This window comes from Rattus norvegicus, chromosome 4 (assembly GCF_036323735.1).
Source record: "Rattus norvegicus strain BN/NHsdMcwi chromosome 4, GRCr8, whole genome shotgun sequence".
In the NCBI taxonomy this organism is placed as follows: domain Eukaryota; kingdom Metazoa; phylum Chordata; class Mammalia; order Rodentia; family Muridae; genus Rattus; species Rattus norvegicus.
The window spans coordinates 46,110,407-46,124,966 of NC_086022.1; the positions used below are offsets into that span (position 1 = coordinate 46,110,407).

At 37.6% G+C, this 14,560-nt stretch overlaps 1 protein-coding gene across 1 annotated transcript in view; it reads right to left on the minus strand.

The window, feature by feature from the left end:
* Tfec (transcription factor EC) overlaps positions 1–14,560 on the minus strand; it is a 74,108-nt gene that overhangs the window by 38,314 nt on the left and 21,234 nt on the right. Inside the window, exon 2 of the mRNA NM_022379.2 lies at positions 4,643–4,894. Coding sequence (NP_071774.1) covers positions 4,643–4,822 — 180 coding nt within the window. The 5' untranslated portion in view covers positions 4,823–4,894. The remainder of the gene's footprint in view (positions 1–4,642; positions 4,895–14,560) is intronic.

A 14,560-nucleotide genomic window follows, 5' to 3' on the forward strand; every position in this document is an offset into this window, starting at 1 on the left:
GTCTCTAGTGCTCTCAATCGTTTGAGCTTCACAGCAGCCCATAAATGGTTGTGTGAATTCAATACTTATCCTCATCATACAGAGGAGGAAATCAAACGGAAAGGAAATCACCCACCTTGTCCCAGATTACCTCGCTAGTGAGTGGCAGAGACAGGTTTAAGTTTCTGAACTCTGGAGCCACCGTTCTAACCTCAATCTAATCTCTATTTACATCTTCATTTCTTTCCCACCAAAAGCTTCCTTTTCCCTGCAAAGATTGCTCAAGAAATAAACAGTAGATGAGGAAGGTTTTTTTTAAAGACAAACTTTTTAGAAAGACTGTGTGCTTCTCTTTCACTCTTTCTATTCCTCTTTTTCCTGTACACTTGGGATAGTTTTTGGTAATCATGTTGACATGGCAATCACCCCTATTTGAAGGACTACCTAGATCAGACTGGGCTATGGACACACCTGCAAATGGCTTTGTTTCGATTGTATTAGTTGCAGTAGGATTTCATAGGCTGGATCCTGGATTATACAAGAAGGGGGACTGTGAGCTGATCACTAGCATGTATGCACTTTCTGTTTCTCCTCCTGACTTTCGATATGTTAGGATTAGCTATTTGAAGTCCCAGCCATCTGACCTTTCCCACAGTAGTGAATTGTAATCTTGAATTGTGGGGCAAGACAACCATTTCTCTCCTTTTATTGGGGTATTTCATCACAGCAACAGACGTGAAAGTAGGAACTATCAAGCTCCAATTCTCTTCATTGTACTGCCTTTAGGGAACCCTTAATATGTATAAACTGAAGGTGGGGATGCTGAGTTGAGAAAACAGTAGTTGGCATATAAAGAAATAGCAAGCACCTCCAAATATATTAAACTGCCGTCCAATCCCGCTACTCTTCTAACAAGGTAGTTGGTCAACTTGAATCAAAGGTTGAGGAACTCTATTGGGACGTTCCCAAGGGAGACCTGTGAGACTCTAGAGAGCTGTGTATGGGGCCATATGGTAAAACACCAAGCAATACAGATGTGCTAAGTGAAAAGGAACAAGAGTTAGTATAAAAGGCTCCAGTTACATACCATGTGTGTTCTTTTGTGTCTGGTTTACCTCATTCAGGATGATATTTTCTAGTTCCATCCATTTGCCTGCAAATTTAATGAAGTCATTGTACTCACTGATAAGTGGACATTAGTCCAAAAGCTCGCAGTGCCCATGATACAACCCATAGACCATATGGAGCTTAGGAGGAAGGAATACCAGGGTCCGGACATCGAATAAAAACTATGTAGCCTTGGGGGATGAGGAACTGGAGGGTCCCAGGCGCCAGGGAAGCCAGAGGCTCCCAGTTCCCCATGGAGATGACTTTAGATGAAATGCGCCGTGAACAGGAAATAGATCATTTAGAGACTATCTCTAGTCGACAGATATGGCCACCGTCAAAGGATAGGGCTATTCACATATCTCAAAGTTTTTAACCCAGAAATGTTCCTGTTCAAAGGAAAGACAGCGACAAAAATGGAGCAGAGACTGAAAAAAGGGCCATCCTGAGACTGCTCCACCTGTGGATCCATCCTATCTGCAGACACCAAACCCTGACACTGCTGCTGTTGCCATGAGGCACTTGCTGACAGAAACCTGGTGTGGCTGTTCTCTGGGAGGTTCTGCCAGCACCTGACCAATACAGACGCAGACATTCACAGCCAACCATCAACATCAAACTAAGCTCTGGAACTCTGGTGGGGGAGCTGGTAGAAGGACTGGAGGAGTGGAGGGGAATTCCAACCCCACAGCAAGAACTATGTCGGCTGGCCAGACCACCTAGTGTTCTCAGGGATTAGACCACCAACCGAGGAGTGTACAGTGTACAGGGAGATTATACATGGCTGCAGATATATGTAGCAGAGGATGGCCTTGTCTGACATCAATGGGAGGGGAAACCCTTGATCCATGGATATCCCAGCATAGGGCAATGCTGGAGCAGTGGGGCCGGAGTAGGTAGGTGGGGGAGCACCCTCATAGAGGCAAAGGGGAGCAGGGAGAAGGCAGATGAGACATGAGGGTTGTGGAGGGGTAACCCGGAAGGGGGGATATCATTAGCAATGTAAAGGATAGGAATGATTTTCTTAAAAAGGGCTCCTGTTAGTCTTGTCAAATTCATCCTGGACAAGCATGCACTGTGAAGTCCTTCTCTTATATATTACCTATCTCTGTCCCAGAGACCTTTCTTATTTACCTCTAATTCCAGCCATCACATCTAATGTAAGGACACACTCACAGACTTACCAAGTGATGGTGTCACTGCTCTTTGGACCAATGAAATGGTCCCTTGTGTTAGTGGAGAAGACTTAGAAGGAAAGAATGGATAAAATCAAAGAAATGTCAGTAGCCACCATCCCCTGAATTCAAACCATGCCACTCATTTTGGAAGTTTTAAAATACAAAAGTCAAACCAGCTCTTCTTCTAGTTTTGTGGCAAATATTGTAATTCTAGCCCTGAAAAGGTGGAGAAGGAGGAAGTTTGAATCCAACACAAGCCACATAGTGAGACTCTACGTCAAACAACAAAGTTTGCATATTGAAACCACAAATAAAATCTTCAATATAAAAGAATGTGAGTGAATGATCAATCTTCATGTAAGAGACCACACAAACTTTACAGCCTCTCTGAGACATGGACTCCAAGAAGCAATAAGGATTTTAGTAAATTGTAATCACAAAAGAAATGCTCTAGCTATTGGGGATAATATGTGTGTGAATGATGGCATCATGCATCAAATGTTGATTTGGCAAATTTAGGTCAGAGACCATATATAAAACTCTTACCTAATAAATAAATCTCTAATCAAACTGACATTCATGATGGTTGCGAGACACTTTCATTTAGACAGTTTCTAATGCAGTAGTTAAAAACAAGAAATGTCTGCAGCTCTTTCTCATCTTGCCTGCAGATAGTTAAACCCCTTGAGAAGATCGCCCCTTCTAAGCTACACAACTCCCCTTCACTGGGGCTGCCTAAAAGAACTGGCAGGCCGCACATTTCTTGTATAAGTATAAACTTACTCTAATGGCAAAGATAAGGCGTGACCTAAAGAATAAAAGAAGATTCTACAGCAAGCCCAGAGGACTGATCCATGCTGCCTACATAAGCCAAAGACTGCTTCCGAGATTTTACTCATAATAAGTTGGCTCACTCACTACCATTGCGATTTATTTTGTGGAAAATCGATAATCTTTACAAAAAATAAACTTTGGAAGAAGTACTTGAAGGATAAATTGTACTGGGTGTAGTTCTAATATTTACTGTCCAGATAGCTCTCATTATTAGATATAGTTTGTGTTCTTCATGAAGTAAACAGAGAAGTTGGCTCTGTATTCCACTTCTGAAAGTTCTATAGATGATAGAGATAGATAGATAGATAGATAGATAGATAGATAGATAGATAGATAGATAGATAGATACATAGATACATAGATACATAGATACATAGATACATAGATACATAGATACATAGATACATAGATACATAGACAGAGAGAAGGGGGATAGATGTGTAGATATGCAGATATATATGTACATGTATGTACTTCTGAAAGTTTATATGTATATACACCCACTGTTAAAATGTTTAAGTAAATATACACACAGGGACCAATATTCAGTTTTGGATTTCAGAGAATCCTACAGTGTGATAATGTTGTTTTTCATTGAATAATCTATTGGATCTTCATTCTTTCTCACTTTCCAAGTTAACACAAAATTTACTGTTAAAATACTTCTCTCCTCTTCGGAGTCACACATTGGGAGCCTGAGTCCTCTGCCTTTGTTCTCTGAGGCTGTAAATTTAAAATTAGACGGGGCATATTCATGAGCACATTAGCTGGCAGGAGGACAATTCAGGTGTTAAGAGAACAGAGCTCCATCAAACCAATTGAGGAGAACAAGGGAAAGGAGAAGAAAGCTACATTATCGGCATGAATTTTCTTTAAGACAGTGCTGCAGTTTTCCCAAGTTCTGGTTATTTCCTACTTTGTGTCATTATTTTTCAGTATTTTTGGAGATTCGTGTAAAAGCAAATCACATTCGATTCCTGTTTAATTTGGAACCGCATCATAACTTCATGTCAGTTATTTAGTATGTAGCAGAGAAGAATGTCTTTAAACTTAAAAAATATATTGAAAATCAAGTGTAAAAAGTTGAGTTATAATTTCATTAAATATTTAACGTGATAAGCTAATTCATAATTCAATAATTCATTTTATTGTAATTGGCATTTTTTTAGAGAACAAACTCAGTGTTCTTTAAGTAATTTCTACCAGTTCCAATCTATGGTCTATTTAAGATATTGATCAATTCAACTCAAGTTAATCAGAAAGCCTAAACCTTTACAATTAGAATCAAATCTTCTAAATACATAGGATTTTGAGTGGCCCATTGATAACTAGTTGAGTATCAAAATGAATTGGCTAATTTAGTATTAAAATGAGCAGCTATAACTTATTATGTATGATTAATACATGTATGATTAATAATTACAGATCAATTAGTTAAAAACACATTTCTTTTGTCTCACTTTTGTCTGAAGTATTTACTGCAAAATTCTTAACTTCAACCCCTAGTACTAATGACAGACTTTATAACCAGCCATTGAACATACCCGCCATTCCACAACGCCATCTTCTTTCCCAAGAGCCAGAGGATTTGTGAATGGGTTTCCTGCACAGCCAGCATCACTGTCTGGGCTCCTGGGTCCATGCTCTGCCAGAGGCATGCAGCTTGCTGCTAGAGGCTGTGCTCTCTTGAGAGTCTGGCTGAACAACCGATGGTCAAGAGTCATAAAAGGAGTTACTTGCTGTGTCTGAGCCTTTGGAAGCTGAGGCCTCGTAGAGGTTTCTAAGTGTGCCTGGACCTACAGATACAAAAACAAATAAATGAAACAGACAACACCATGTACTAAACCGTTTTTCTTCCAGCAAAGCAATACTATAATTCAGATTCTTTAAGATTATATTGATGCTTCTTACCTATGATGACTGGATTTTAATGATCTGATGCTTTTAAATCATGACTTAAAGTTTGATGAAGAAAATGTAATGTTAGCCAGGCTTTAAATCATCTATTATTTGTAACAATGAGGGATAAATGTAAAAACATTGATACTACATGAGTCTCTAAAAAAGAAGTCTTAAAATGTCACAGGTAAATAAAGCATATTCAACAATGTAAGCGGTCTTTATATAATATATATTTTATATTATATACTGGGTTCTCGTGTACAATAAAAGTTTTATAAATAAAATCTAAAATCATAAGGAAGCAGAAATTAGAAGTAAATATACTATTAAAGCATGAGAGTTTAATAGTGATAAAACCCTGAGCGACTTTATTTTCTACTTTTATGTATTTTCTAGTGCTTCTATTTGAGCAGAGTTTTGCTTTGTAAATATTTTGAATTTTTTCTGTGCTCTAACAAATAATGAGAACAAATTAGTATGCATCATCATGAATCAACAGGTAAAAAAAATTCACTGAGAAAAATGTCTATTCTTGTGTGCCAACTAAACAAATGTGTTTTGAATTCCCTTTTACAAAATATACCATTAAAATTCTGGGCATCCCCACTCACACAGATGGCCCTGGTTACACTCACTTGGTCCCAAAACAAAACAAAAACACATAAAAATGAAACACACAGGATGTGTAGGGAGGTGAGGGGCTAGAGGAGGAGGAGGGAAGGAAGTGGTAGGGAAAGTAATCAGAACACGTTTATACAGGTGTGAACATGACAAAGAACAAATTTAACAAAAGAAATCTAGGCATGCTCAGCTTCGTTGTCATAGTTAATATTATCCCATAATTTTTAAAAAGAACAGCTTTAAGCACCTCAAGCTTCCCTTTAAAAATCTGCAAATAGAGTATTTATAAAAACCTATTAAATGGAGTATTGCCTGCCAGTTGCCTTTATATTTACTATGCTGTGATGTGGCTTTTAATACATTTTCCTCAAGTGGCCTATATATAAACCTATTTAATTTTCCCTCATGTTAAACAATAGCAAAGATTGCTGTACAGTGCTTATTTTTTCTTTTATTTCATTACACAAACTACTCCTTAAATCCCTTACCATGTATTAGCTCAGATAAATAGCCTGTAGAAAGTATTTTGCATTTAAATTAGCTGGTTTGGGGTACAATATTGTAGTAGTTACTTTCGTCTAATTCTGTTATGCTGACATTTTTAGCATTATTTTAATTGTGCTACCATAAAATAATTTTTCAGTCATATAAAAAAGATTAAGACTGGTAATAAAGATTACACATATTACTAATTATATGACTATGAGCTGTAAGGCTGTAAAATAACATTTCATTAAAATGCCAATGGTAATGTTTTAAGGGTAGCTGTTTAGATGATCCTAACTTCTCTGCATACAGTTACAATATAGCTGTTATAAAGAACACTTCCAGTTTCACAGATCGGAGCAATCTTTCATACTGCATAACCGAAGGAATTGTACATAATGAAACTTGTATTGGCAAGTGGACCATATCTCATCTTTTACGTAAAGCGTCTAGAATTAGAATTTAGTTCACTAACTAATTCGCTTTCCACCCTTCACTCAATGACACTACACATATTTTTTGAGCCTTATCATTCTAAGAGTTATCAAGAATAAAAAAAAAATTTCCATGCGATCCCAGAGTTTTTTACCTCATCATCTATTCTTTAGGACGAATTTAACTACAGGGACTATAGCCACCAGAATAGAATGCAAAGCAACAGGTACTAGGCACTAGGATGGGCAATTTGCATGCAGTGTCCTTGATGCTGTTTGCCTCTATCTTTATGTAAAACCCAGGAAATGCATACCCTTAGTACCCCTCCGTACAATGTTAACTGTAACTGAGATTCAGAAGCATTAAGCAGCATACCTGTGGCCCTTATCACAAGTAGGAGACGTAATTAGAATACACATCTTGCCCTCTAAGTACAATGACATTGGCTTCTGAGTAAGCTCTGTAGTAGATGCAATGAATCTTAAATGGCATGAAAAGGCAGTGCTTTTTTTGAACATCTAAGAAGAGAATGTGTTTATAAGCCAGGTAGTGGATGGAGAGACAGCCCTACATAGAAGGAAAATGAAAAGGTTTGTGGAAATAAAACTGGGGACGATGTCCCAAATCTGTGTCGTTAGAGAAGCCACAGATAGTCTATAATGATAGATGAGATTCACAATGGGACTGACTCTTATCTAAGTGGTTGACCACAAGAAATTACAAGGGTTTAGCAGACAATGGCGGGGATTGTCTTGGATGCTATCTACTCATCAGTCAGCTAAGCAGGAAAGTCTTTGTTTCCTGGGCACAGGAAGAGTTGATTAACTGTGACAACAGAACTCCCCCCAGATCATCAGTAAACCAAGCAGGGAAGTCTTTGTTTCCTGTGCACAGGAAGAGTTGGTTAACTGTGATAACAGGACTCCCCCCCAAATCGCTGACGTTTGTCACACACAGATACCAAAACAATAGAGCAGCTCAGGGTGAAACACCAGCCAAGTCGCATTCAAAACACTTAAATTTCCTGGGTTCCAAAACCACAAAGGGTCTACTTGATTTCTCTACTCAATGCCCCAATATTTTGTGGTATTCGGTAAGTTGAATTATAGGTTGCTGTTCAATTTTTCTTTCAAGAGTCAAGCATGTGGGCACTAAGCAACATGTTGAAGACAGAGGGTGAGTACCTTCATGTCTCTGTTCAAATGGCTTATTCTAGTCTCGATATGGCCATGAAGGAAGGGAGAGAGCTCTCTACAGGAAAAAACCAAGTTCTTCTTGCTGGTTGCCCAGCTACCATGACTCCTATCACAACCAGAAAAGAGACGTAGCAGGTTCCTGAAGGACTATGGGTGCCATGAGTGGTTGAAGGAATGGGTCATGAGATCGAAGTGTGCATAAGTGCTCTGGGGAACAGAGCTTTGGGAATCCACAGACAGATTGCTAAGGCTTGACTACCAACCTTAATGTGGAATGGTTACAGCTGCCACAGTTTGAGATACATCTCACTGGATCACCACTAGACTATTTCAAAGAAAGGGAATTTTGCTACTTAATATAACAAAAGGTCCTATTTCCCAAGATTCTAAACTACGTTTTAGCAGTATTTTCCCAGTGTTCTGATATTACCAAACACCCATTCCCACATGTCTTGTAATCATAGTACCCAAGGCCTATTTATCACTGTTTGGGGGTCATCATTTTGGCTTTGTTTGTCACATAATAACATCTTGCTATTTATAGAAACTAAAAAGTTGTACTACCAGACAAAAATAAGTACGGTGTGAAGATAACACCCCAAAGAAGCATCAGAACAAACCCCAGAGCAGAGAACTTAGAGTTACCTACTCAGGATTTAAAAGACTGATGATGAATATGCTGAGGATGCTGAGGATGCTGGGGAGGCTGAGGAGGCTGAGGTAGTTGGGTCACATGAAGGGACATGGGACCATGTAAGACAACTAGTGGACATTCCAATATAAACAAGAAAAAAGGCTAGAGTCTGAAATGCTACAACAAGATGAAGAGTGCCTTTTGCGGGCTTATTAAATGCAACATGGCTGGAGAGAATCTGCAAGAAAGGATGCCTCAGAAGGTACCTAAAATACTAAGGTGCAAAGAAAAATAGATGGTTCTTCAAAAACACACAATATCCAATACCTATAAAAGTGTCGTAATGAAAATGCTAGATGATTTTAAAAAAGAGCTATTTTGAAACAATGAGTACTAAGAATTTTTCAAAATTATTGTGAGGCAGAGAGAGAGAGAGAGAGAGAGAGAGAGAGAGAGAGAGAGAGAGAGAGAGAATAGGCCTTGACATAGAATATTCCAAATGCATATAGAAAACCATCCCAAAACAAGACATTGAAAAACACTTTGTCTACAGTTAGGAAAGGATTGGAAGAACTGGCTTTTCCCCTGTAGCCTGTGCATGAGAAATGAAATGAAACACTCAACTGCTGAGGGGAAAGGTAGAGGCTAGAGCTGTGTGTCTTGTGAAACTTCCCTCTAAAAGTGAAGGAACATTGAAACAATTTTCAAAGAAATGCAAATTGAGAAAAATTCCCACCAGTGGGCTTGAGAGAGGAGTTAGTTCCTCTTCGGGACAATAAAAGACATTGTCCAAAGCCTCAGACCCAAAAGAAAGCAGGAGAACGCCACAGGAGGAAAGCACAGTGAATATTTAAATGTTCTTTTACTTTCAATTAACCTGATTCATGATACTTTGTTCAAAATGCTAACGATGAGCTACTGATTGTGTTTCACACACCCTTGGAAGTCCAACTGCATATCTATGTTTATGAATTAGTGACTGGCAGAGGTGCTGGGATACACACAGCAGGAAGGAGGGTGAAGATTGTTTTGTTACTCTAAGGAATATGCATTGTCCAAATTGTACTTCATGTTGCTATTTGAAAATACACATGGACTCTTTGTAAATGAGTTTTGAGAAGGAACGGATATCCACTAAAAATTATAATCCATGTGTAAAGGCAAAGGGAGAATAATATCCACAAAAAAGTTCTCAAGGGTCTACAGGGATGAATTCTCAGTTAAGAGAACTTGCTGCTGTCCCAAAACACAGAGGATCCATTTACCACACTCACATTTTATCTTAAAATGACTTTAGCATTGCCAACATATACTGTCACCTGAGTTTTTATCTTAGCTATTCTGATTGGTGTGAGGTGGAACCTCAGAGTAGTTTTGATTTGCAGTTCCCTGATGACTAACAACTTAAAACCTTTCTATCAGTTCTTCTTGGCCACTCCAGATTCCTTTATTGTGAATTCTCTGTTCAGTTCTATACCCCATATTTTGATTGTGTTGTTTAGTTTTTTGGAGGTTAGCTTTTTGAATTCTTTATATAGTTTAGGTATTAGCCCTACATTGGATGTGGAGTTAGTAAGTTTTCCCCAATCTATAGGTTGCTGATTTGTTCTATTGACTATGTCCTTTGCCTTACAGAAGCTTTCCAGTTTCATGAGGTCCCATTTATCAATTCTTAATCTTGGAGCCGCAGACATTAGCGGCTCTATTTAGGAAATTTAGTTCTATTATTTAGTTCTATTTAGGAAATCTCCCCTGGGCTAATGAGTTTGAGGCTCTTTCCCACTTTCTCTTCTATTATATTCAATGTAGCTGCTTTTATGTTGAGGTCCTTGATTCACTTGGACTTGAGCTCTGTACAAAATGCCGAGTATGGAATTTGCTGTGAGACTGTCTCCTATGAATATTGGAGGAGATACACCCATGGAATCTTACCAACATGACTAAGCATGACCTGAACAAGGATACCACCGGACATGCTAATAGGGAGGAGAACTCTTACAAGACCTCAGCCCTAGACAGAGAACAACAGGTAACTAAAGAATGCCCAGAGCAAAAAGGAGTTTTCCCCAGGAAAGAGTTCACCAGTTAGTTATTCAATAGCAAGTGATCCGCCCTGAATACACACAATATTGTAAAGACTGAGCAGGTTATGTTTATATATTTAGGAAAATACAGAGAGAGGGGGGGAAGGAGAGAGAGAGAGAGAGAGAGAGAGAGAGAGAGAGAGAGAGAGAGAGAAGGAGACCATAGATAAGGGTGTCATAGGGAGGAATTTACAGTAGGAAGGGGAATGGAGAAGTGATAAAATTATATTATCACCTCAAAAGGAATAAATAAATAACTTTTCATTAGTAAAAGTATCAAAACTCAATTCCTTTTAGATATTAATGTACACATGGCTTATAAATAATTAAACAGAAAAATACATCATGTGAGCACCAGTATCCCCCTAATACAGGAATATGTAGAATAATTTCAGATAAAGCAAATCTCAGATAAGAAATTCATCACTAATATTGAGATAGAAGAGCTGGGGAATGGCTCAGTAGATAATAGTTCTAATTTGCCAATATCAGGTGTGAGTAACTGATGTCAACTCCCCAGCACTGTCTACCAAGTAGAGCTCATTCAGATATCCCTGTAGCTTTACTGAGGTGGTAGGTAGAGATGGGAGCATTGCTAGAGTTTGGTGGCTCCTAGGCTAGCTCAAAATACAGTAAGAGACCCTGTCTCAAGGTAATAAAGCCCAGGGAGATGGAACAGGAAGGATACTTGATATCTTACTCTGGCCTCTATGTATAGGTAAATGTACGAGGGCAGACACACACACACATACACACACACACACACACATACACACACACACATACACACACACACATACACACATATGCACACACATATACACACACACATAAACACACACATACGCACATACACATACACACACAGACACACATACACACACACATAAACACACATACACACACACATACACACACAGACAGACACACACACATACACACACACATACACACACACACACATACACACACACACACACACACACACACACACAAAGAGAAAAAGAAAAAGGAAGGAAGGAAAGAAAGAAACAAAGAAACCAAAAAAAAAGACAAAGAAGGGTATTCACAACGATAAACGATTATTTCTCCAAGATGTTAATAAAGTACTTAATGCACATGCAAAACCAGAATGTCAAAAGCCTGAGCCTGAAGCCAATGGAAATGGTAGAGTAAGGAAATGAATTAGTATTGTTGTGAACCAAATTGCTAGCACAAACAACCAAAGAATCTGAGACTGAATGAGTTTTCCTTTTGCTGTTTCAGGGCAAAATTAGTGCAGAGATTTTTACTCCCAAAATCATTGATAGAGATATATGAGAATATAGTCTACCCAATGTATTGTATTGTATTATTATATTTTGTTAGGTTATGTTATTATATTTGATACCTAAAAATAGAAGTTGAAACAGTAGTAAAAGACAGTTAGTTTTAGGATAGGGGACACCTAATTTGAAATCTTATCATTTGGATCAGCCTTTGAAAGATTCAAGACTATGGATTATCAAAGATTAATTTAAAAATAGAGTAAAACTGAGTGAGTGGAGTCCTGTAGAAATGAGAAGAGCTACTGAAAGTGGGAGTAAGAGAGGCAAGGCTTGCAGCAGAGTCCATACCTCTGCATTTTCACATGATTTCACTTGAAAGCGTCAGTTTTCAATATACTCACTCAACTTATTCTTCAGTGTGCAGTAACATAGCTTTTGACCTAACTTTTCCAGGGATTTTATAACCCATCAAGTACACCACAGTTTTTGTTTGTTTGCTTGCTTGCTACTTTGCTTGTTTCTACAGGGAAATGTAAGAAACAAGCAGATATTTATGCCAAAACCAACTAACCTTGGAGTGCCCTACATGCAGACCCATCATTTTTTATTCGATAATACCATCTCCTTGTACTATACCTATTTAAAATTTGCAACCAGTAATGTAAATTATTTTAAGCATAATTTAAATTTAAATGGAATTATAGTTACTTTAGCTTCTTTAAAATGTTGTCTTTTTATAGGGAATTCAACATCCACTCAGCAAATATTTAAGTGTTTCCTTAAAAAGTCAAAACAAAACAAAACAAAAAACACAAAACAAAACAAAAAAAGCAGTCCCAAGAGAAAGTTATTCCTCTCCAGGCAAAGCTATGAGTCACATGTCATATGACCCACGTGCCTTCATTCATCTAGAGAACACTTATCTAGACTGGAAACAAAGACCTTGTGAGGGCCTCTCTGCAGCTACCTCTCCACAGAGACTAAAGAATAGCAGCAAACATCACCTCAGAGTCATCTCTACAGTGACACATTCTGTCACCACTATTTTAACTAGCAAGGCAAACACAGGCTCATACCTAATAAGATCATCAGTGAAATGAAAATGAAAGGTATCAACAAATTTATATAATTTATATATATATATATATATAAAACTTGGTGAAAGGAAAGCTCATACACAATCACTTTTATACATGAACATGCAAACAAACATTAAGAAGGATGGTAGACAGCCATGTTCAGTACTGAATGACAGTCCTTAAAAAATTTGGTTAAATTTACCATCTGTTTGAATATAATAAATGAAGGGACAACATTTGGACTTCACAAATGAATAATAGCTAACTATTAGTTATGTCTCAATTTGCAGAGGTCCGTGAGAGAAAATCTATTTTGGGGGGCTTATGAATCTTCTACCTTTTAGGTACCAACTCAGAAGAGTCAAATGACATTTCTTAATGTTCTGCAGTAAAGATTAATAACTCATTTCTTCAAATCTTACTTTTCTTACAGCAGTCTGTGAATATGATACACCCATAAATCTCCTCTTGACTAAACCTAAAATTATACAGCAGAGCCTGTCTGATTGAGATGTAACTACTGAACGAAAGTAGGACTCAGTTCATCAAAAGTTTTACTTGGGTTTCTGCATAACTGTCAGCATATTTCAGTTGAGTATTATATAATCCAGAGTCATTTAATGGATAATGATGTGAAATGTGATTGGAACATATTCCTCAGTCTCAATCATTTGAATTTGGATAATTTCAGTGATGTGTCTTAAAGGAAAAATCTACACTTAAAACATTTTAGCAAGACGTGAGTATTATCAAGCTGAATTTTCCTATTCACTATCATTCAAACAGTAAAACGTTGGCATTCAATGGAATTCAAAGAAATCCAGCTTCCTGTGCAAATTCGTTTGTGTCGTTTAAATGCGTATTCATTGCTTATGTTTACATGAGATCTTCTACCACATTATCATTTCATACATATGAAAGATAAATGCAGTAACAGTGAATTGTTGTTTAATTTGACTGGCTCTTAAAATTATGTTGAGATGAACATTTATGAGTCATAAAAAATAATTTGAAATCAATATCAGAAATTAACTTCTTCACCTGAGTTTTAAAGCAGTACAACCACATACAATTCATATGCATAACTATAAAGTATTCAGAATACTTTAAGGTCATGATACTAAATATGTGTAACATTATATTCATGTTAAGTATTCGTTAATTGTTTTCTTTTCATGAAAAATATGTAATTAAGCTATCACTGAGATACAACTGTCAGCTCAATTATACAAATATTTTTGTGTGTCTAGTATATGGCAGTAACAATAGGCACCCTGAAGAGGTGAAAGTCTGAAAGAGCAATATTTAAATATATAATTATTGTTAAACATGGCAAAATCTATGATAACAGAAGATGCTATAAAATCAAACATGAAGTCCTTGATAAAATGTGAGCAAGCCAATCAAACATTAAGTAGTTTATGATACACACAGACACACACAGACCTATGTCCAGTAGATATTTGGACTTGTCACAACAGTCAGAAAGTTTAATACAGTCCCCCTTTGACAAAAAATGGAATAGAGGCTGAAGGAAAGCCATCCAGAAACTGCCCCACCTAGGCATTCATCCCTTCTGCAGACATCAAACCATGAATCTATTGCTCATGCCAAGAAGTACTTGTTGACATGAGCCTGGTATGGCTGTTCCCTGAGAGGTTCTTCCAGCACCTGGCCAATACAGACACAGATACTCACAGCCAACTATCGGACTGAGCCTGGGGACTTCAATGAAAGAGCTAGGGGAAGGACTAAAG